Here is a 25,134-nt window from a genome sequence, read left to right as displayed (position 1 = left end):
TCGTTAATGATCTTGGCAACTAAAAAGACAAAAAATAAAAATTGGTTAAATTAACTCATTAAAATGATGTTTACATCAACTCATTATAATTCATTAAAGTTTAATTTCAATAACTCTCATTATTATTAACATTAGGAGGGTTTATTTAGATCAATTATAACCGATAACTCAAGAGATATATCAATAAAAGTCATATAATCCAAGATTATAAATAAGACCACAAAAAGGCGGGGGGACTTCCATTCACCTATAATTTATTATTTGCATACTTTTGTTTAGTCTTTTACACTCTATTTAATTGGATTCTAATTTATTTTTGTTTATTTTCAGAGTTACTTACCAAGGATCTAAACGTGAAATGTCGAGGTATAAACAATTAATATTTTATTCTTTTTTACTTTTATTTCAAATATACCAAGTATTTTTGTTTCGCTTAAGTAAGTTTAATTTAGTGGTTACAATGCTCGAATATTAAAATGGAATACTAACTTAGGGGTTGTCATTAAGACAAATCAAACCATCATACAGATTTAGGAGTTTTGGTGTCATTCCTCATTACATAGTTTTGACTCATATCACAAAATTTCAAAATACCCTAACTATAATATATCTCCAAGTAAAAAAAGAAAGTACAGAAAAAGCCAAAAAACACTTTCACGAACAATACACCGAAAACAAAACAACAAAAAAAGTCAAACCCGTGATTTTCACAGGTCACAAAACTAGTTTTCATTTAAAAGAGAGAGATATCCGTACCAATAAAACAATAAATGGGGTATTATTTTTTAATTGTTATTTTATTGCCACGCCATCAAACTTAACATCCATTTAACATCCTTTACATTAGGAGGTACCATGAGCAAAAAAAATGGAACCTCAAGGGGTATCATAGGCAGATTCTTAAAAGTAGGGGTAATATGGAAAATCTGACAAAATTAAGGGGTACTACTGGAAATTTTCGTATCTCAATTATGATAATTTTTTTCGTCATTGCTCTTTCATGGACGCATTTTACTCTTTCACGGACTTTTTTTGTTAAATTTTCCATTTCATACCCTTTTCTAAAAAACAAAAAATACGATCTCCCACTCTCCTTTCCCCCCCCTCTAAAAATTAGTCCTAATCTTACCAAAATCATCAATTGTGCAATTTTAATTCACACATTAAACAATGTAATTATTCTAATTTGATCGACAATCCATCAAATTTTGTATCAAAATTAACTGCATATACTTTAATTAAGCAAAATTTTACAATTAGGGTTCATGGAGGAAGTTATGGTTGGGGTGGCTGGTTACCCGAAGGGGATGGGGCAGGGCAGTGGTCGTCGCTGTAGGGGTGGGGGTATGGTGGTCGTGCAACTGAAGTCGGGGAGGGATGGTGGTCATAGGTTTGGGGTAGGACGAATGGTGGTGGTAGGTGTGCGACGATGGTGATAGGGGCGGGGGTCGCAGATGGAAGTGGATGGTTGTTGCGACTAGCGTGGTCGGAGAGATCTGGGTGGTGCGCGTCTGAGGCGGGAGTGAGGGGGTGGTCCAATGGTGGCACGGGATGGGGGGGAGGGTTTTTTTCTCGTTAGTTTCTTGGAGTGGCGGGTGGCAGTCTGGGGTGGGTGGCGTGGGTGGCCTTGGCCGACTGTGTGCAGGCATCTGGAGCGGTGGGGCAGAAGAGGAAGCAGCGAGACAGTGGCTGTTGGGGGTGTTTGTGGTGGTTGATAGTTGGTAGGAGGGTTGAGAACAAAAAATAGTATACCCTCATAGTCTGATTGTTGGTTCCCTTTCTTTTGGGCACCAAAATTAAGGAAATGAATTTGAACCACACAAAACACCCTACCCCACATGGAATTGAATTTAGACAATATAAAACTTACCAAAAAAGGAAAGGGGAACCAACACTCGACTACTATGAAAAAGGAAAGAAGAATCAACAATCAGACTAGGAGGGAGTATTGAAATAACAAGGGTATAATGGTCATTTATGTCCATGATTGAGTAAATCATGTCCATGAATGAGCACCACCCATTTTTTTTGAAGAAAAACAACGTACAAATATTAATGGAGAGTACTTGATCATATTATTAAATTTAAATATAACTATTAGATATAATGAGTAACAATTGTGCGTATTCGGTATTCGGGATCTAGTTGGATGTCGAACTAAGTGCAAAAAAGATGGTGTAATTCTGAGTATCTTATTTGTCCCACATTGAAAAACAATGTAGGTTTGATGAATATATACTACGTATAAATAGTAGAATTGTCCCATATCAGAAAAATAATCCAAGTTTGGTGAATATAACACTTATAAATAGTAGAATTGTCCCACATCGAAATCAATACTATATATTAAATCCGGAAACCAAGGGACTTCAATGTAATTAAAGAAAGTTATACAAATTAATTATACTATATAGTTTTAAATCACTAGCACTGTGTGATGGACCCGATTAAGGGATCTTAATGCAAATATTATATAGTTTGGGTTAAAATTAAATTATATAGAAACTTGGTAATTTTCCTAAACATTTGTAAGAGACTAAAACGTGGTCAATTTCCTTAAAATAAAATAATTAATTAAGATGGTCAATTTCCTTAAAATAAAATAATTAATTAAGATGGTCAATTTCAAGGAGACTAAAAGAAAAAAGATGCTTGGTAATTTTCCTAAATATTTATAGAAGATGGTCAATTTCCTTAAAATAAAATAATTAATTAGTATAAACATGCACACTTATGGTATTAATTATTATCATCATAAAATTATATATTAAATTTAAAATCTATGCAATTTTATTAAACTTTATAGTTTATTAGATGTATAGAGATGTTAATTATTTAACATACAAAAATATAATAGAAGTAGGTTATAAATATTTTAAGTTAGATTTCATAATATATAATATTGCATAATTCTTTTGATTTGATTTAATGCATATATGTAATATATTTATATAAATATATAATCCTCTTAAAACTGCATGCCTAAGTAGTAAAAATAATTTCGTTAGTAAAGAAAAGAATTGTATTAACATTGGATATAGTTATATGATAATAATCACTCAATTGAATATAGTAAAAGTAACAATATTATCAGCGAGATTAGTGAAAGTGGTAGAAACAACAACGGGAGTAGTGAAATAATCAATATTAATGCGCCAATAGTGAAAGTAACAATAATTACGGCGGGAGTAGTGAAATTATCAATATTAATGAGGCAGTAGTGACAATAACAATAATTACGGCGGGAGTAGTGAAAGTAACAATGATTACGGGCAAGTAGTGAAATGTTATTACTATTGTTTCATTAATAAGAGTAAAATATTAATAGCGGGAGTAGTAAATTTGTCTCAAAATTTATTTTATCGTAATTTTAGAATATATCATAGAAAAATATATTAATGATAAATTTATGGGTTATGCAACTTTAAGTAATTTTATTTAATGAAAAAAAAAATAATGGTAACGAGAGGTAGCTCGGGCGAAGCCGGGCACCAATACTAGTATTAGTATAAGGTGGGGTGATTATATGATTATAAATAACAGTTAACCCACGTATATATTAGGAGTAATTTTTTGTTTTTTATGAAAGAGATATTTTACTAATATGTAAACAAATCATTAGACATAAAATTTAATTACCTGTTGCAACGCACGAACATTAAATGGTGATTTGACCAAGTCTAATTCTAATTCCAATATCTGTGTTCGATTTGTTGTCTCTCTCTGTAAAACCTCTGTTCGATCTAACAAACTTTGAAACAGAAATACGTTACATCAGGTATTTTCATCACTTGAAAATCTTTACTCTCTATATTTTGATCTTCTTCCATGTAAACTCGTTTACATTATGTATATATTCATGTTACATTAAATGTCATGCACTATTTTTTACAACAATGCATATATTCATAATTTAGTTCTTGTTTAAAATTGTAATTAAGTTTATTATTTGGTTGTGATTATGCTAATTTCATTTAGGATTTGTATTGTATTAGTCGGATCATTTTCACAGAAAAGGTATGCCGGAGACAAATGGACCACCATTGATCTTGGACATAGAAAATTTCAAGGTTAGAATGCTAGCTTGAATAATTCCAATTACACTCTTTGGGTAGTTGTTGATGGAGAAAATTTTTGAGGGATTGTATTTTAAATTGTGTAGGGTGATTTTTCGTTTGATGCATTGTTTGGGAATTTAGTGAATGAATTGTTACCATCTTACCAAGAAGATGATGGAACAGAAGGGCATGGTGGTATCGGTCCCAATGATTTATTGCCAAATGGGTCTTCCAGAGTTTCCTCAGACGCGACTAAATTACCTCATGGGGCTTCCATGCCTTTGTTTCCCCAAGTAGATACTTTATTGGGGCTTTTTAAAGATTCTTGTAAGGAGTTGATTGATTTTCGCCAACAGGTAAATTCACCGGCCTTTCTAGATTAGGGTTTACGGGATTCACTACAATTTTTCAAGGGAGATTCTCTCTTTTGCTTACTTCAGTCTTGTGAAATATCAAGGTTGATGCAAGGCTTAGTAGTCTTAGGAAAGAGGTTTCTGGCCAGGATGCTAAACATAGGAAGACACTTGCTGAGGTTAGTTGGCAATATCTGCTTCTTACTTTTTTTTTTGTTTTTTTTTTTTTTCCGTTCAACCTGGACAATAAATTACACGTTTGTTTGAACAACAAATGTCGCTTAAATTTGGCATGATGGGGTAATTATACTGGACCTATTTCTGTGGGGAAATAGACTACTCCACAGATAATTGCACTGGCAAATTTGGCAAATTTGTTCCGTCGGAAGTTTTTCTTGGCTAATTTTGTGGTGCAGTACATTATAACCGTGGTTTAAGGCATACCTTATATTTATGGTGTCACTCACTTCCTAAGCTACATAATGATTATAATAGCTGGAGATATTTTGCTTGACCAGTTGTGTCAAAAAAATTTCCATATTCAGATTTACACAGAAATATTTTGATAGCCGATTCGATGCACAGTCGTTCTCATGTTTCCTTTTATGTCACCTTTCAGTTAGAACACGGTGTAGATGGATTGTTTGATAACTTTGCACGATTGGATTCTCGTATCTCAAGTGTTGGACAAACTGCTGCTAAAATTGGAGACCATTTGCAGGTAAATGGATCCTGTCAGGAGTACCAAGCTTATTTCACAATATATTGGAGATCGTTTTGAACTTTGAGTTATTATCGTTGTATTGTTTTCCTTGTTACTCAGTATCCTTTTTTTTTCTTCGTTCGTTATTTTTATGCATTATTTTTTTTCTGTTGTACATTATTTAGAAAACAACATTATTTTAGTGCCTCAATGGTTCCTCATTGTGGCAAGGCAAGGTGGTGGGGGTTTTGATGAACACCACCTTGAAGATTAGTTAATAACATAATGAGCCTATTCTTGGATGACATATTATGAAAACTGCGTTGTAAATGCATTGGCCCAATACTACTTCCAAGATACAAGAAACATAGAGAGTTACTGAGTTTTTTCCTTGTTCTGTTATATTCCAAAGCCTAAGAATTGTTTCCATTCCTAAACCAAAATAGAGCCAAACACTTCTCATTCTTTAGTTTGTGGTTGTTATGGAATACGGTACAATGACTCACTATATTGGTAGTAGTCAATTGATGCAATTCTCGACGCAATTTTTGTTTGAGTTATTTGGAAATAACCACTGCTTGATAACACAGGGATAAGGGCGCAAGGTTGCGTAGTGGTGATACGATTTCAAATCGATCATATTTCCCCCTTTGATTCAATCTGATGTGTTAGCTATTTGTGTGTAAAACTTGTATTAAAGTGTTGTGGTCGTGTGTGTGGCGTTGGAGTGATGGATCGTAGAGCATGTCGAGACATGACCAGGGATTGTCAAGGTGTGGGCTTTAACGTGATGCGTGTGAGCGTACAATGGACTCTGATGATTTTATCTTCCCAGATGCCAGAAAGCAACAATCATACCCACAAGTGCTAGAGCAATTGTGGTTCACGTTGACAATAGTAGCAGCAAAACTGCAGAAGTCTTGGTAGATACTAAAATAGCTGATTCTTGTTTACCTAGTGAAGCTAACTATTATTTCTTGTTCAAGAATTTTGACGGCTTATAGTACCAATATAGGACTGGTATTTTACTCTATTTAAGACTATGATTAATCTACAATATTCTTAGGATTTCTTTTAGCAGTTCATTAGGACATGAAAATTCCTTAATTTTTTTTTGGTATAGATAGTACCTAATATCTGTACTAGGTCACTAAGAAGAGACAGGTTAATTAAACAACATTACCCCAATGACTCGAGAGCTCCCGCAAATTGCGGGAGGGGGGGGTCGGATGTACGCAACCTTACCCTTGTGTTAGCAACATAAATAGGCTGCTTTTAAATGACCCAAAACGAAAATTGCGTCCACAATCGCATCGAATGACCGATACCACAATAAAAGGAAGTGAGCCAGTTTAGTGAGCTATTTTGCTTGATTCAATCATAATAAAAGTTTGGTGGTAAATTCGAGAGTTTTTCTCAGTTGTTCAGGTTCAACTTATTTTTGTTTGTGTTTTATTTATTTATTAATGTTCACCTGGTTCTGTTTTAAATCTGTGTTTGTATTCAAGATAAGACACTGAAATTTGGACCTTGATTTGATGGGTTGTAGTCTTGTGTGATGTCATATCTATTGGGACTATGGGTAGCTTACATCTACTACCCTTGCCATGGTGTGTGGCTACGAGGCTTGTTATGATGGGGCAAAAGGTGCTTATGTTGCATTGATGGGAATTAAATGACTGTAGTGTTAATACGCATAAGAAAATCAAAACAACCACTGCGCCTCTGAAATACGATCATGAACAGAGTTGTTTCCACAATTCTGTGGTCATCTCTTAAGCAAAAGGTGAACACATCATCACTGATGCAAACCCAAGAAAGTTGGGAGCAATGTAGGGGGTGTCTTAAGCACATCAGTAGAAAGGGAAGGAGCAAGACCTATGTTACTCTGACACTTCACTTAGCTGCCGTGTCGAGTGTCCGACACCGACACGACACTTCGACACTTCATTTTAGACCTAAATTTGAAATATTCGCACAAAATAGCCGTATCCGACACTCGACACGTGTCGGACACGACACCAGTGTCGGAGAGTCGGTAACACAGAGCAAGAGACTACTACTGGAGTACTAGTACACAACCAGTTAACGAGCAGTAAACCAGCAGCAGCCACATTGCAGAACAGGAGACTAGATAGGGGCATGGTCACAAATGGAAAGACAAAGCCCGAGCATGCTGATGTGTGCAGCCAATCAAGGTCAGACCTGCAATGCGGAACCAATATCTGAACAATCTGATATGAGGTCCAAGTAGATAGCCATGACCAATCCCAACGCAGCATCTTTGCTCACCGTGAAAGTTTTCAAGGAATACATGTGAGGAATGTGGTGTTTGAGCAGATCTTGGTTAGCCATGAACAAACACAGAGGTAGCAAGACATGACAGAAGCTTACACAGCAATTATGCAACAGAGAAGTCGCCACTTCTGCCTGGTAAAGCATGCACAACTCGGTTGCTTAAAGCCGGAAGTGTCGAAGATGCACAAACAAAGGGTAAGAGTAGCACAAAGTCCCTAGCAGCTTCCAAAGAGCCACCATCAGGTCAAAAGTGCAACACGTGTACATATATGACATGATAGTGGCAGCCATGACGAACTTTTATTAATTGTATATGACCTTGGAGGTAAAGACTCCAAAAATTAGGACAATTATTTTGAAGAAAGGGAAGATGATATGATTTCGAAGCGATCATATCTCGGAGCTTTGATTGAATGTGGTTTATTAGCTGACTGGCGTATAAAATTTCTATTGAAGTAGCGGCCGTGTGTGTGTCGATGGATCGTGAGCATGTTGAGCGCGAGCATGACAAGGGCTAGTGAAGGTGTGGGCTTGAAGTGATGCTGTGTGCATATAATAGACTTGGGTGATTTACGCATTCCACATGCCAGAAAGCAACATAGGAGGCTTCAAGTGCTAAAGGACTTCTTGACGAAGGTGACTATGGTAGCACCACAAATCTTGGTGGATTCTAAAACATGTAGTGCTTGTTTACCTACGACTCTAAGAGGAGATAATATTTTTCTTGTTCAAGAATTTCATCCAGCTTATACTACTAGTATAAGACTAAACATTTCACTCTATTTCAGTTAGGATTAGTTTACATTCATTTTTAAATGGTTAGGACTTCTTTTAGCTACAAATTAACAGTTTATCAGGACATGAAAATCCCTTATTTTTTTGTTTAAATAGGACCCTTAATATCTATGAATTAGACTATTAGGCCATTAAGGAGTGACAAGTTAATGATTAATAAAAAAACTTGATAATAAAATTCGAGTGATTTTCTCAAAAGTTCAGGTTGAAATCTTGTGTTTGTGTTTCTTGGTTCTGTGTTGAACTTCTGGCTGTATTTGGGTTTCTAGGGTAGAAAGACACAGGTCGTCTAAGATCTAATCGAGTTCAACCACGACAAAGGCCCAAACGTATTTGTTCATATCCTTGTTCAATTTCGGATTTGGTTGTCCAGATCCTTTTATATCAAATATTTCTTGAGCTTCCGCTTACGCATTCATTTCACATCTGACCCTCCTTACCCACTATTGGTAGAGGAGCCCTTGAGAGCGTAATATTGTTGTAGTTTATAAAATCAATATATATGGAATCTTATGTTTCAGCAATTCAAATTTTGTTTTATTGAGTTAAGTTTGCATTTGAATGTGTTGGGTCTTCATGATTGTTTTTTTATATGTATTTGCTTCTGTTGCCAGAGTGCTGATTCCCAGAGAGAAACCGCCAATCAAACTATAGATCTCATAAAGGTATTACACTTTGATGTCATTTAAAAACTAGGCTGTTGAACTGGTCTAATTCATCATAGATGGTTGAAACAATTGCAGTACATGATGGAGTTCAACAGCACCCCTGGTGACCTTATGGAACTCTCACCGCTGTTTTCTGATGACAGTCGTGTTGCTGAGGCAGCTTCAATTGCTCAGAAGCTACGTAAGATGTCAAACTCATATCATAAACCTGATCTTACATGTTGTGCTTTTGCTTACCTGATTACTTTTTACATATTTTTTCTGTTAGTCGTTATATATATGCTGTTCAATATCCAGGGCTGCTATATTTTCTTGTTATTTTTATTTTTAAGGTGGACGTGCAGAGTTTTTTATAACCCATGATCTTATAACAGGGCAGTTTGCTGAAGAAGATATAGGAAGACAAGGAATAGGAGCGCAATCCAACATTGGAAATGCCACTGCTAGTAGAGGATTGGAAGTGGCCGTTGCCAATCTTCAGGAGTATTGCAATGGTAGGTCTGTTGTTTCGCAACGAGGATTTTATCGTTGACACCAGTTGATGAGGATTGGCAAAAATTTTGGTCGACTTATCTACCAATGCAACATCGGAAGAGTTCATAGTTCACTTTTAAATGTCTAGCAGTTGCCATTTTTAATCAGAGAATTATGCTTATCCTTCTTCCTGAAAAACCAAAAAAGTGAGAAGTTAATCTGCGTATAGATTTAGAAGCAAATATCTTCTTAAAACATCAACTATGTGCTCTGGTTTTTTATGGCAGAATTGGAGAACAGATTATTACAAAAGTTTGACTCTGCATCCCAGAGAAGAGAACTTTCAACCATGGCAGAATGTGCGAAAATTTTATCCCAGGTAACCTATGTGTAGTCTGTAGTGATCCATTTCAAATAACTATTTATAATTTTGACTGCGTGCATCATTTTATCACATGAAGGTGTTATTGCGATACATTTGTTCCAGTATCTTAAAGATGATCCTTTTTTGGCGTGAGTGTTTTGATCATTCCTGTTGGATTTTAGTCAGAATTCAGAAATATAAGATTCTAACTGCAAAAGCGTACTGCATTTCCTGAATTTACATTCTGTACTTGTTTTTGTTTCTTGCGGTATAGCCTATGCATATAAGCAAGTCTTTTATAGGGTTGTTGACTACCAATTATTTAAGTTTCCCAGATTTTAGCACCTGTCTTCTTACGTTGGCACTTTGTTTTTCCCTTCTAAGATTTATGATCTTCCAAGCTTTGAAAGCCATCAGCTTAATTATATACTCCCTCCGTTCGGTTAAATTCCATACGTTTGTTTAATATATGTGAGGTGTATTTTAAGTGAACGTATGGAATTCAACTGAACGGCAGGAGTATTTATTTATTTCTTTGATAACAGGTTCAATGTTCATTATAGTTTCTATAGGAAATTGGTTTAATAGAACTTGAATACAATTAGTATCATCTAGAGACTTCTAAGACACACTTTGAAGAGAACACACAAATTCTTATGCTTCTTGTGGCAACACGTATTCAACACCTTATGTCATTGCTTACTTTGTCATCTTTTGTTTTTCCCCGCAAACTCGCTAATCATAGTGGATTTCACTTTGGAAACATGCTTGGGTACAATGATGTTCCATGTTTGTACTAGTAGATTGGATTCATTGGACTTAAAGGCCCATGCAAGTTGTGTAAGCCGCAACTATAGAGGATTAAGGTCGGTGCAAGTTTAGGCTGAGCCTTAACTTAAGCTTTAGCCTTTTTGTTGAGATGGTTCTTTGACATGATAAAGACCTTAAGATATAATGTGAGTTAGGGGGGTGCGGAGTGCACACTCATATAATCGAAATTGTCGAGTTCATGGTTAAGTGGATATAATTATGATAAATGATATTTATCTTAATTGGCGGTTGCATGGTTGGATTTGGTACGAAAACCAACATGCTTATCCACATTTGTAACACTTTATATATACTTATATTCTAAGTATATATAGAGGCATGTGATAATAATTCACACACGTGAAAAATCAGATTTTGGTATACAAAGAAAATTATAAAACTCCATGAAGTATTCTCTTTATCTTTGCCTAGATGAAGAGGGTCTCAACCGTCTTATCCTACACGGGATTTCGTGTAACCCAAGGCATGAAATAGGGTCGAAATACCCTTAAGGAAAGCGTGCTCTTCGTGATTCTGTTGATATGCAAGTTTACGATCATTATCACTACTACCCTATACAATTTCTCCAACACCTTTCACATTGCTTGAAATTAGTATTGATGACTTTGGCCGTCTATTAAAAAATACCCAACAAAGAGTAGCTTTCCCGCCTTGACAGTTTCCTCATGCTAATGGTTTGGGACTTCCTGGTAATCTGGTATCCATCTGACAATTAGTGAATATCTTTTTCTGATTTTCAAAGAGCACAATTGAGTGATGTATTGTTCCAGTACGTCAGCATTTAGCAACCTTTTTCGTCATTGATGAAACTTCTTTGCTTTCTGCTCTTGACGATTAATTTATTTAAATTCTTTTTGTCGTAAGTGAATATTGGATATGGATGTGTGTCATAAATAGAGAAGTGTATTTGTTTATTTTATCCTCTGTAAACCTACGAATTAAATCAAGCAATTAGTTACCTAGCTATGCCAGGGTGACATATTGACATCAGCTTGTAACCCAAGCCATTAATAGTCTGTCGATGCCTGTTGACGATGTTTTGTGCGGCTCAGAGCTTTGATTCGAGTTGCTTAGGCTGTCTGTGGCTCTTACTGTATTTCATTACTGACAAAAAACTGTTCTGCACATCTCAATTCCCGACTTTGGTAGGTTGCTGTACAATATAGAAAGCCTATCCACAAACTATTGCTGTCACCACGAGAGTTCTTGACAAACAAACAAGAATGTTGGTAAAGGATTATATACTGTAGTCCTTAGTTAAATTGGGGATCCAGGTGTGTGTGTGGAATCGTTTAGTCAGAGTCATATAAAAGATTTAATGTAACTTATACTTTTTAAACTCCTGTCTCATGATTTTGGCGTCGGTAATAGACTAAAAGGAGTCTTCATTTTTGTTCTGACATGGTTCATCAAGTATAAGGTTTTGGTCAAAATTATGGGAATGTTTGCAATTTATAATAATTTGCGACCAATGACTGTTTGTTACTTGCCGACCAGTTTAACAGGGGTAGCAGTGCTATGCAACACTACGTAGCAACGCGGCCTATGTTTATTGATGTAGAGATTATGAATGCGGACAATAGGCGTGTCCTTGGTGAGCAGGGTTCACAAGCTAGTCCTAGTAATGTTGCTCGTGAACTATCTTCACTATACAAGGAAATAGCAGGTTCAGATAGTACCCAAATTTGCCTTTTGGTTTATTTAAAAGGGGAAAAAGTGAAGCAAATAAGATAATTTGCTCTTGTTTTATCAACCATTGTAAATCTGACACTAATTTGCAAACATTTTCAGACACGGTACGGAAAGAATCTGCAACAATAATGGCTGTATTCCCTTCTCCAAATGAAGTAATGGCTATCCTGGTTCAGGTACGTTAAAGGAGTCCAGTCATCCTCCTCTCTTGATGTTGAGGAATTATTAATAGAAACTATGTTCATTGAAGTGGTTGAAAATTACATATGTTAACTGTAGAATGCTCCTGTTACTTGTTACAGAGAGTTTTGGAACAAAGAGTCACCGCCCTTTTGGACAAGCTATTACAGAAACCATCTCTTGTCAATCCACCTCCAATCAAAGATGGTGGTCTCCTAGTAGTAAGTTTTGATTCCATCTCTTCGGCTGCCCTCTTGAGCATGGTATTAAATCCGGTGAAACCGCAGCAGGATGAGTCGTTAAGGTTTTAAAAGTTACCGCAGGTCTGCGACCATATTTTGAGGTGGTATCAGCTTTATATATGAATTATGAGGCAGCAACCGAAATTAAGCTGCAACGGCTGATTTCGAGATCAAGTCTCAAGCTGATATTTAATACCATGCCTGAGCCCTGTGTCTTCTGCTGCTTTTGAGATAAGTCTCGATTGTTAATTTAATGTTGGTGCAGTACCTCAGAATGTTGGCTGTGGCGTATGAAAAGACACAGGAGCTTGCAAGAGACTTCCGGGCAGTTGGCTGCGGGGATTTGGATGTTGAAGGTATCACTCTTTGTTTCATTTGGTCGTTCTTTGGTTCATAAATTCTGCATTTCATTTACTTTCAAAATTTCAAGTTACTCTGGCAGAGTGATAGAGCTTCTAGCTGGCCAGGTTGCTCTATGGAGGGAGTCTGACACTCCTGACCCCAGTAACTTTCATTGAAAAGCTGGAAATGCATCTTTTAAAGAGGCTCCAATTAAAAGTAACTTATAATTGACATCCCTTGGGCACCATGCCACTACTCTTGTTTCAGGATGTTACCCTAAACAGCACCATTTTTGTGCTTATGTGTTCGTACTTTAATATATTGTTGGAGAGTCCCAAGTGTGTAATGATGTCATGAATCACTATTGTTAACATTTTTGGTACTATTCAATTAAACGTCAAGCTATGTCGAGAGGCTCCAAATTAAAGCAACTTAGTGAACGTCCCTTGGGCATCACTCTCATTCAGGATTTTGTAGATAATGAAACCACGCAGGTTAGAGAAATCTTTTAATCTTGCAATAGGCAATAGATGATGAATTTTCTGCGTTCCAGGCTTAACGGAATCGTTATTTTCCGCGCACAAAGAGGAATACCCTGAACATGAACAGGCATCTCTTAAACAATTATATCAGGCAAAGGTTGGACTTTTTGTTGAATAAATTTCGTAATGTCTCTCAGGAATATTAGTTTCTTATCTACAACAATGTTTCAATTTTTGATTTCTACGGCCTTAATATACCTTGTAGATGGAAGAACTGCGTGCTGAAAGTATGGCTGATGTAAGTGGAACTGGGTCTATAGGGAGATCCAAAGGTGCTTCTATAGCTTCTTTCCATTATCAGATATCTGTGGCCGTGGTGACCGAGTTTGTCCGTTGGAATGAAGAAGCAATATCTAGGTGCAATTTGTTTTCATCACAGGTAGGTCTTCTATGCTTCTACTTTCCTATCTTTGTACTTTGCAAGATATTGTGGGGAACATTGCTAATGCGGCTGTTTGGATTAATAGTTATCTAATCTAAATGCTTCTATATCCTTTATTTCTGTTATCTCATTTGCTTCGCTGACCACAAGCCTTCCACCTACTGATGGTATAATGGTGAAAAACTGTAGTTGCCAACACTTTATATCTTTTTAGTATTTTGTGGGTTTAAATTCACGAGCCTGATAGTAAAACTTTCTCTCTTCCTCAACTTTTGTATTTCATTTTAAGTAACTTAGGCAGTAACTATCGGGTAAGAGCTATTTGTAAATCAGAAGATCCAGTTCATGTTTTCATGACTTCATCTATGACGCATTTGCTGTTCTGAGTTATTCACTAGTTGTACGTATTCTATCCTCAGCTTGCAGTGCCTTTGGCCATTAATTGCTATAAATGTCATTTCGAGGCTTACAAGCTACTTGACATTATGGAGGAACTCTTCTATGCTATACAATAACTTACATTATTTTTAATTTCAACTCACTCTATAAGCCTCTTGCAGTAGGCACCTCAAACTTCCATAATAATTTAAGGATTCTCTTCAACCTAATTTTGCATATCATAAAAGTTCGGATGGATCAAACAAGTTCAGGTAATTAGCTTAGAAAATACAAACAACTAAGTTGTGAAAGTTTAGAAAAGTTCTGATTTGCTCAGGAATTTTCAGAAATAAATTCAAATAGAATACAGCCAACAAGGTAAAAGTTGAAGCAAACTGACCATTAGTGTCGAGGTGAACTTCGCCACTTGGCATTTGTAGTTGTACTGCGTATTATCTAATTTGGTTTTCTGTCATCCTTTGTTACATAATATACTTCGTGCATTCCTTTAGTAGCAAAATATTCGTCATCCGTTCGATAAGAGACATGACAAGATACGTGAATAGTATTACGATAAGCTAATAAAGGAATAGTGTGTATTGTATGAGCTGATTAGTATATGTCTAATATCTAAGGAATTTGCTTGTAATATTCCCTTTAGCTTGTACTATAAATAGAGGAGCTTGGTACTTGTTACAACCAAGCCAAGTCCAAATAGTTCTATATCCTAATACTCATCTTGTAATCTCTCCTTGTAATACAAGTTCCATTTGTCTATAATCGAAGTCTTATTGCTTCTTATACTATACTCTTTCACATAGCTTGATCCTGATAAACCTACTTAGTGGTTGTACTTACTATATGTTCATAATCTTCATCCATTCCCTTCTATTTAAAGCACATGGGATGTTTCTAGTTTCTAATTTTCTCTAGATAGTACTGACAGATGAAATATTTTGACAGCCATCTATTCTTGCATCCAACGTTAAAGCTGTGTTCACTTGTCTCTTAGACCAAGTAAGTGGATGGCATATCGGCACTTGTTTATTATTTTCTATTTTTCTTGACTCCCATTTGGAAACTGAAATGGGATACCTATTCTTATGTTCACTCAGGTTAGTCAGTACTTAACAGAAGGTCTTGAGAGGGCTAGGGAAGGCTTGATCGAAGCTGCAGCTTTGCGGGAAAGATTTGTTCTGGGTACAAATATTAGCAGAAGAGTTGCAGCAGCTGCTGCTTCCGCTGTGAGTGCTTCATACTTGAGCATTGGTTATCTCACTGGACATTTATGAGCTATAACGATGATATCTGAGTGCCTCAAGGGCTCCTGAAGATGTTGGGGTAAGGGTGGGTTAGATGTAAACAACTTTGCCCCCATGTTAACAACACAGGAGGGAGGTTATTTCCAGATGAACCATAATGAAAAAAAGCGGTCAATAATTGCATCAAATGACGGCTACTTTATAATAAAACGGAAGCAAAACTATTAATCTAATATAGTGAACCATCTTATTTATTCCATTAGAATTTGAAACAAAATAAAAATAATACTGAGTAAAATTGAAGAAATACATTGAGGCAAAAAGTTGATAATAATACTAATCGCATTCTAGAAGTTGTAATCGCTTACTATATCGACATACATTGAAACTACTACAACGACGTTAATTAACTTTTATTTTGAAGATTGACAGCTCCCGCAAACTGTAAAAAAGTAAAAATTATTGTTTTGGAGAATCCATGCATGACACACTGGATGTTTATTGATCGTTTACAGGCAGAAGCGGCTGCTGCAGCTGGTGAAAGCAGTTTTAAGTCTTTCATGGTTGCTGTACAACGTTGTGCCAGCAGTGTCGCCTTGGTGCAGCAAGTATGTCAATGCCTTTTTTTAATCAGAAATATTGTGCACTGTACGTCTGTACTATTCCCTCCCATTTGTTTTTGTTCCCACACTCAGTTTTTGGCATTTTATTCTTCTTCCCACTTCCCTTATTTTCCTCTTTTAGTAAACATTTTTGTGACCTTTTACCAATTTGTCCTTATGACCATATAAGAATTACAAAAAATGTCCTTCGCTTAACATCCTAAATATTTCAGCTTTATTTACTCCAACCTCATTTGTTTAGCCTAACCCCATTTATTGTTAACTAACCATTATAAACCTACCCGCAGTTACTTGGTACTCCCAATAACACCCCTCTCTCCTTCCTTTTCCACTTCCCGTCACCCACCACCACCTTTATCTCGATTTCCTACCACCAATGTCCTACAACCACCAACATTTTCTGACCACCCTCAATATATTCCCTTAACTTCGCGCGCCTCACCCCCTCACTCCTACACCTCTGCGCGGCCCACTCCTCTATGTCTCAGGTCTGTTGACCACCATTTGAAACTCCATCACCATTTTGTCCAGCTATTCACGATCGCCATATGCTCTTGGCTCGTTATGAAGGCGGCGGTTGTGTGAGCTTTAATTGTCGTGTGTTTCGCAGGTGGTGCGGGTGTCATGGTGGTGTGGGTTGGGTGGTAGGTGGGTGGTGGTTGTTGCAAGGGGTGGATGGTGGTGTGGGATAAGGTAGACTTGTGTGCGGTGGGGATTTGTGTGGCTGTGTGTGTGAGAGAAGGGTTTGGAACTTGATTCCACATACCATGTGTTTGTTTCAATTTTGGGTGGAATGAGATCGAACTTCATGAAAGTTGAAAAAATCTAAAATACAACATTAAAAATATTTATTTTTGATACTAAAAAATCATGAAAATGAAGAGTTGATCAAATAAATGAAAAAAAAAAAATCATTTAAAATGTTCTATTTAAGGTTTTTGCATGTGTTTTGGTTTTTTACTTGACCCATGGATATCAATCTCATACCCACCTCCTCCTTGGGTATGAGAAACCTATACCTCATGGGTTTGAGATATGGGTATAAAACCTCTATTTTTACCAAACAAACACTTGGTATGGGTTTGGCTCATTCCAAACCCATACCTCATAGCTAGTTGAACCAAACACCCCGAAAAAGGGAATGGGAAGAAAATAATAGAATGAGAGGGAGTATTTAACTGTATGACCATCACTCATGACAAACTCTTCTCTGCAGTATTTTGCTAATTCCATCTCCAGGCTTTTGTTGCCTGTTGACGGAGCACATGCTGCATCATGTGAAGAAATGGCCGCAGCAATGTCAAAGACTGAGTCTGAAGCTTACAAAGGACTTCAGCAGTGTATTGACACTGTGATGGCTGAGGTATGTCTTGGTTAACTTTTAGTTAAAAAAGATCATAGTATTTCTTTTCACTTCTAGACTTGAATCCACAATTGGATGGTTCAGTGTTCTATCTGGTTCGGGACACAAGCCTGAGCTCCTGTGTTTGTAGAACGCTAATTATCCTTAACTGAGTGCAATCTAATTTGTGGATGAACTCCATTCTAGTACGGAATAATTCGGCTTGAGGATTTCCTGACCAAACCCTGGGCCATGCAACCGTGCTTGGATCAATATTTGATTTCTCTAATTCGTTTGTTAAATTGTTTGTCTCTACTTTCTATGCAGGTAGAACGATTGTTATCAGCTGAGCAAAAGGCAACTGATTTTCGCTCACCTGATGATGGGTTTGTTCCTGATCATAGGCCTACAAGTGCATGCACTAGGTACTGCTTGTTTCGTTCTTCATTGCTGCATTGATAATTTAGAGCTGATGCGTATTCAAACGCTCTCTCTCTCTCTCTCTCTCTCTCTCTATTGTGAAGTAACCGTCATTCGATGTAGTTTTCGATGCAATATTCATCTTGGGTCATTCGGAAACAGTCTCTTTGTGTTGCTAACACAAGGGTAAGACTGCGTACATCCGACACCCCCCTATCCCGCAATTTGCGGGAGCCATTGAGGCACTTGGGTAATGTGTTGTTGTTGTCGCTCTTTTGTTCATGTATTCTGTATGATGCGTCTCTCAACATATTTTGATTTCAATTTTGGTTCGTTACATTTATTTTTCTTTTGGGGTTTTACTCTCATTTTCCTTAATTTTCTTTTCGTGCTCTTATTGTTTCTTACTTTTCCTCTCTTTCTGTTTCTAAATTTCTTCGGCAGTCCACATTAGCCGACTTTAAATGGGCCATGCCAATGTCTTGGAGTGGATTTCTGAATGGTTAATGTGATACTTGAATGTATTTGGCTTCTCTTGCTTTTGAAGTCAGTTCCTCATGTTTTAACAGTGTTTTCTGCATTAGTAATATCCAGGGATGTTTTATAATTTACTCTGCTCTCTGCTAGACTCAGATACAGTATATCTCTTCTAGTAAGTTAATGCGTTGTTGAGATTCCTTATTTCACAATTTTATTTTGCAGAGTTGTTACTTACCTTTCACGTGTCCTTGAGTCTGCGTTTACAGCACTGGAGGGTCTCAATAAACAGGCATTTCTTTCAGAATTGGTATGGGCATCTGACTTTGTCTACGTATTTGTTCATCCTTAGGCCTTAAGGTGCTGGCTATACTGACATTTTATGCGTCTTTACTTTCTCATCCATAGGCTTGCATCATATATGGTTTTGGACATGCTTAAGTGCTCATATATTTACATTGTAGGTTTGCCATATATGTAACCTGTTCATGTAGTGACTAATCAATACGCTTGCCTTGGTTACAAGATACTCTTCTGGTTTGCCTGTTTTGATATATGCTTCAGCTTTGTGTGAATCATATATTAAGCTGTGATTACCTCATATCTTTGTTCTTTAGCAGATAGTGTACCAGTGATATGTTGCCAATTGTAGTTCTCCAAACCATTAACTGTCCTCCCAATTCAGGAGGACATAAAACATGTGATCACATGGCGATGTCGAAAATGGGTGAGGACCTTTGTGTTTTCAACACGGGTAGTGTTGCATACATGAGTTCCTTCTTACCCAATCATAGGTGGGAGCCTTTGAGGCAATGGGGTTTGTTGTAATTGTAGTTGAAGTTAAACTGGTTTGTTAATTAAATAAACATTGGTATGAGGCATAATCGCATACATGCACTATGGAAGCTGAATTTATCAAGATAGATCAAAATGTTCAGGCGGTGTTGAACTGTTGATTTCAAATAATCTCTTTATCAGCACTGCCTATTTTCTAAACGTTTGAATGTTTATTCTCGTTAAGTCAATGATTGGGTCTCAGAAACAAGGGACATTTTCTTAGCCTCTTCAATTCCTTTCTACTGAAACATCATGAATGTCTGATCGTTTGTGACGCTCTCCTTTTAAATCTGCTACTAAATGAGTATCACAGCTCTTTTTACTTTTCACGGTGGCTTTCACTGGCTTTTTGTTCTTCCTATTCAAGGCATGTGTTTATCACTGGTGATGTACAACTATCACTGAACAGTATGAGAGCTCTTTATCACCTTCGTATGGTAATGGATAACACACCAAAAATCCCATATTTCACTCTAGAAGAAGAAAAAGTCTTATTAGTTTTTAAAATTTGGGTAATCAAATGTCTGTGAGATGATTCCACTTGTGCTTACTTCATTGGCGTGTAAATATTTGTCCAAATACGACGAGTATGCAAGTAATGTTGGAATAAGAATTGGGTTTAGAGGCTTTGTTGTTAGATGATGATTCTGCATAGGATATACATTTTGGAGGCTACGAAGATGGATATATTGAAGGCATCTAGTTTATTGAAAGATTTAGCCAAGTACTGAGGGAGTTGGGATTTTTGACCGTGTGTCCTTATGTTTGAGTCATTCTTATTGGGTCTTAGACGCTTCTGTCTATGAGGGCTAATGAGAGGTTGGATGTACGTTAGCTTACCTATGCGTTAGAAAAATGAGAGACTGATTTTGAATGGCCCAAAACTTCCTTCAATGCATCGATTGTTACTAGACCCTAGCCCTACCTACTCAAAATGACCCGTAAGAAGTGGAGCTACATGATTCGATTTAGTGCCAGATTTCATGCTGGTTTGAATATCTTTGGGAGTTTATTATTTTTGGCTTTGGCCCCTTTTTGTCCCAATAACTTCTGCTGATATATCATGAACCTCAAAGATATAACTTAAACCTTTAACACCCCATGTAAATCTTAAGAATCATGTGATCATCGAATGTTTGTAGTCTTGAAATTCCTTGGAAAATTACTTTGATGAAGTACGTAAGAAAAATTACATATGCTTTTTTATCAAACTCTCACTCCCTGGAGGTAATCTCTGTGCACATTTTCCTATTTTTGAAATGTAGAGTAGAGTTCTATTTTGATTTTTTTTTTTATTTGAATTTTCCAGACTTAACATGGTGTTTTTTTTATTTGAATTTTCTTGGGTCATTCGGAAACAGCCTCTTTGTGTTGCTAACACAAGGGTAAGGCTACGTACATCCGACCCCCATGGGCGGATTTATAGGGGGTGATGGGGGTGAACCCTCACCCCCATTAATTTTGAAAAGGAACAGATATACTCCGTATATATTTATTTGTGCTCTTACATTGCAATAAGCCTCAGTGACTCAGTGGTAGAAATAGCCTCCCACCTTTTAAGCGACCCAAGTTCGAATCCCAGCAACTACATAATTTAATTTTTAATTTTGCATGTTAAAAAATCGCATAAATGACATGTATTAACGTTCATTAAGATTTAGATATTATTATTACTTTATTAGCTCTATACTCGATAGGCATCAGATATGAAACGAGAATTATCAAGCTCAACACTAAAAACTAAAATGTGAAATAAGGTACCGGATACGCGCTGAACTTGGTTTCAATCCGCAATAAACACAAGAGTTCGGTTCACATCAAATATGATAACACATTAAAGATAATTTTTTGTTTGGAATTATCCAAGTTCATATTGACTCGATAGGTTACAACCCGGTCATTGCATCCAGTTTGTTTATTTAACAACCATCTGTATTTTATATACTACAAAGTAATAGCCAAATAGGGCATATCTATTCAATATCGCAGGGGACCCTCAAAATGTCAAGAATGGTCCCCCCCTTCCCCCCTACCCCGCAATTTGCGGGAGCCATTGAGGCACTGGGGTAATGTTGTTGTTGTATTTGAATTTTCCAGACTTAACATGGTGTTTTTCTAGGGAACACGTTTGCACAATCTGCTTCTCAATCATTGGCAGAAGTTCACGTTCAACCCCAGGTATCATCTATGTCCATTGCCTTCCTCTACAACGAAAATGGAAGTATTGGCTTTTCCATAACTGGCCGTTTGTAGATGGCTTTATTTCCTTGTATCTTTGGTATACCACGTCAATATGTCGTGGTATAATATACCCTAACCATGTAGACTGCTTATATTTTATTTTCTATAGATTCTTCCTCTCTATTGATGGGACCCTTCCCCGGACCCTCGCCTAGCGGGGACGCCATCGTGCACCGGGCTGCCCTTTTTTCATTCTTCCTCTCTATTGATGGGAAATTCTGCCTCTACTTTTACCATTCTAAATTTTCTCACGACCAGCATACCTAAGACTTCAACAACAACAACAATATTACCCCAGTGCCTCAATGGCTCCCGCAAATTGCGGGGTAAGGGGGGTTGGATGTACGCAGCCTTACCCTTGTGTTAGCAACACAAAGAGGCTGTTTCCGAATGACCCAAGATGAAAATTGCATCAAGACCGCTACTGCATCAAACGGCATACCTAAGTCTTCATATTTTTTTAATTTGTTATCATCTTATAATTTTTCTTCCATTTCAGTGGGGGGCTAAGGCTGAAGCGTGATATAACCGAGTATGGAGAATTTGTACGCAGTTTCAATGCTCCTTCGGTTGACGAGAAATTTGAAGTGCTCGGAATGTAAGTGTTATAAGAGTTTAGAAATATACTGGTAGATACGTGTTTGTCACAATTCGCAACTTATGACATCTTGTTTCCAGCTTGGCCAATGTTTTCATTGTGGCACCTGAAAGTCTTTCTAGTCTGTTTGAGGGAACTCCAAGTATCCGCAAAGATGCACAAAGGTAATGATGATACTACTTCGTTTCAAATGTGTTTCTTACTAATAACCTGTGATTTCATACTTCCCTTCCACCTTGGCCAATTGCTTGCTTTGCTTTAGTTGTACCTCATAGTGAAGATCAACCTCAACTTACCTTTGAGTCTTTGAGGGTTTAACACCTTCACTATTATTACCATTACTACCAATTCACCACCATTAATACTGTTGGTCTTGCAGCTGCTGTTAGCCTGCTTCTATGACCACCACCATGATCACGATGAAGGCCATTACCACGACTACACAATTCTATTTTGATATACAAATTGCGTTTTAACTTGCTTCTATGTCTTTATTTATTTATTACAAACCCACCAAAGTAGGATATTTTAATATGTAGGCTAGAGTTTAACAATTGCGGGATCTACTAGTCACATGGGTACATTCAAATAAATAAATAAATAAGTGAAAAAACCCCTTGTTAAAACAAAAACTTATCCAAATAGGAAAGATGAACAAGTGGTTGAGCAGGAGTACATAAACAAATGGTTGAGACAAGGAAAGTATATAAAGATGTATTAATTAAAAGTAATGAAAGTTAATAGGTTAAGACTTAAGAGTAACAATAAGAACTTGTTTGAATGGAGGGAGTTAGAGGAAAAGAAAGACTTGGAAGGAAAACTCTCATGTTCCGTTTCTCCTCTGTTCTTCCCTCGCTTTCCCTTCCATCACCCTTCCCTTACCTTCCCACCTCAAATTGTCCAAATACACCGTAAAGCAAGTGTTTTTATGTTTTCCAAATCAAGAATCCACCATTCTTGGCAAAGAGAAAAGCTACTTAGTGGATCTTTCTCACTGTGAAATGTCTTGAAATTACACCAGAGACATCGTTTTTTAAACAAATGGTGGTGGCTAAAATATCACAGAAAACGGAAGAGTAACTTTTTCACAGTTTCTTTGTGGATTCTTACAACATCACAGAATATGAAAGAGGACTAAATAAAATAGGAAGATGCTATTTCATACACGCATTTTACTAAATCATTGGGTGAAATACCCTTGCTTTTCATATCAGTGAACACATTTAGGGCACAGGGTAGAGAATTGCCTCTACAAAGACTCTCAATGACAGTGTAAAAATTGATTACTTGGGGTTTGCATTTTGCAACATTATTGCCGTAATTGACAAAGAAAACCATTCTTGGCAAAAAAAATCAATTGGGTAAAAACTCAAACCAACTCAATCAATAACATAAAGTCTTGTAATTTATTCATGAAATGGAACAATTACTTGGGTGATATATGAATTAATTTTCGTAACTGAAACTTAGTTTAAAAAAGCGCGCCTTGGATGAGGCACTAGCCAAAACGCCTTGGTCCATTTTAGGTGTGCCTTTTAGACACGGCTCACCTAACAAGGCTAACTATTACGCACTTTCCATATCTCTTAGACAAGGCTCACCGTTTCTTTTCCTCATTATTCCCAACTTCGCTCCTTGTCATGTTAGCCAACTTGTCCTAAAAAGGCCATTGTTGCCAAAATTTTATTTAGAAATTACAAATTTGATATAAAAGACAGGGCGCCTCGCGTAAAAAAGGCGCACACCTTCGGCCCCTCAGCGCTTCGCTGTGCCTTGCGCATTTTTAAACTAAGAACTGAAACAATTTAATTGGGTTTTGATATAAAGAGAAGAGAGAGAATTAAGTTGCGGGGAAGGGGTAGGATTGGGGAAAATTGTGAAAAAAATGTATATGATTTAGTAAAACCGTGTATGAAATAGCAATGAAGATAAAATATGGCACAGCTATTTACCTGTCATGAATGCCAATTTTACTCTACCGAAAAGTACAAGTCCTTCGGCCTATGACTTTGTTTTTATCCTGTTCTTTTTGATGAAGATTGTTGTTCTTATAAATATCTACATTTTCCTATGCATTTTGTAAAACTTATTTCTTGTTTGAATTCTAGATTTATTCAGCTCAGGGAGGACTACAAGTCTGCCAAGATTGCAGCGAAACTGAGTTCATTATGGCCAAGTCTTGGTTGATATAAAAATACTAATCCTAATAAAGGTAAAGCATACTTCTTTCAAACCCCGTCTATAAGAATCCAAAGTAATTGCGCCTTGCAGAACCTTCGCCCGGCTTACTTTTTTGAACAGTTCAACTGAATCTGGGGACCAAGCAACTTGATAAGTTATCAAGGTATACCTTCTTATACGGTCGTAAATTGTTAATTCATTGACTTGGGAGAGTTTTCATCATAAGTTCGTTTGTCAAGTTTTGGCGGTTTTTCTCAGGCTTTGACATTTGCGCCTTTTCACGGATGTTGTTTATTTGTTGTGCCTTCAATTAGCTTCATAGGTGATCAATCTTTCTTGTAAATATTTTAACCATGAAGTTCAGATGTCCTCTACCAATTTAAGTGCTATAAGATTCAGTGTTGATGCGCGTTATCTGAGTTAGAAAGGTGAGAGGAGTTGGTTTACTCGTTTTATTATATGGACGACTTTTTTTTTTTTTTTTTTCTTTTTCAAGAAGTACAGTCTTCTTGAAGTGTTCTTTTTAACTCAATTTATTTACCTTTTAAAATTTTTATAAAAGGTAACAAAGAAATTGGAATGGAGAAGTATATGAACCAAAAACTTGTATAAATTGTTCAATTTGTTTGTGTTGTTTAAGTTTTATTTCGTTATTGAAGTAATATTACTAGTGTTGAAATGATTTTAACGTTGTTGAATTGCGTTCTTCGCCGTTATACAAACTAACTTATTTTCAATAAAACGATATTTAAGTTTTAGAGAAATGTTTTAGAGAGAGGGTAAAATAGGAAAATGAAAAATATTAGGGGGTGTAACAAGTAAAATGGAGGGTGTAATATATCAGTTCCCTT

At 36.6% G+C, this 25,134-nt stretch overlaps 1 protein-coding gene across 3 annotated transcripts; it reads left to right on the top strand.

The window, feature by feature from the left end:
- The first annotated feature begins 3,562 nt into the window (after positions 1–3,562).
- Positions 3,563–24,697, top strand: LOC141586964 (exocyst complex component SEC10b-like). Of its 3 annotated transcripts, none has more exons than XM_074408368.1 (25): positions 3,563–3,778; positions 3,996–4,070; positions 4,163–4,414; positions 4,516–4,590; positions 5,031–5,132; positions 8,822–8,872; positions 8,951–9,056; positions 9,250–9,369; positions 9,637–9,728; positions 12,042–12,210; positions 12,336–12,412; positions 12,539–12,637; positions 12,924–13,014; positions 13,554–13,639; positions 13,748–13,921; positions 15,266–15,319; positions 15,418–15,546; positions 16,080–16,172; positions 17,404–17,550; positions 17,857–17,954; positions 18,652–18,736; positions 21,383–21,441; positions 22,004–22,102; positions 22,183–22,266; positions 24,211–24,697. In XM_074408368.1, exons 2-25 carry the CDS (start codon positions 4,020–4,022, stop codon positions 24,287–24,289), a joined length of 2,472 nt encoding a protein of 823 aa, XP_074264469.1. In that variant the 5' UTR covers positions 3,563–3,778; positions 3,996–4,019; the 3' UTR covers positions 24,290–24,697. The 3 variants fall into 3 exon arrangements, with proteins under 3 accessions (XP_074264469.1, XP_074264470.1, XP_074264471.1); XM_074408369.1 differs by having other exon boundaries at positions 3,638–3,778; positions 3,979–4,070; XM_074408370.1 differs by lacking the exons at positions 22,004–22,102; positions 22,183–22,266; positions 24,211–24,697 and adding an exon at positions 18,835–18,886 and having other exon boundaries at positions 3,676–3,778.
- The last annotated feature ends 437 nt before the right edge of the window (positions 24,698–25,134 follow it).

Source organism: Silene latifolia, chromosome 6 (genome assembly GCF_048544455.1).
Source record: "Silene latifolia isolate original U9 population chromosome 6, ASM4854445v1, whole genome shotgun sequence".
Lineage (NCBI taxonomy): Eukaryota > Viridiplantae > Streptophyta > Magnoliopsida > Caryophyllales > Caryophyllaceae > Silene > Silene latifolia.
Note: the sequence above shows the minus strand (reverse complement) of the source record. Positions and strands in the feature narration are given on the sequence as shown.

Bases quoted from the DNA above. Each gene is read 5' to 3' on its own strand.
- LOC141586964 (XM_074408368.1), top strand. From the start codon at position 4,020: ATGCCGGAGACAAATGGACCACCATTGATCTTGGACATAGAAAATTTC. The intron at 16,173-17,403 runs GTATGTCAATGC...TCTTCTCTGCAG, and splicing joins GTGTCGCCTTGGTGCAGCAA to TATTTTGCTAATTCCATCTC. The intron at 22,267-24,210 runs GTAATGATGATA...TTTGAATTCTAG, and splicing joins ATCCGCAAAGATGCACAAAG to ATTTATTCAGCTCAGGGAGG.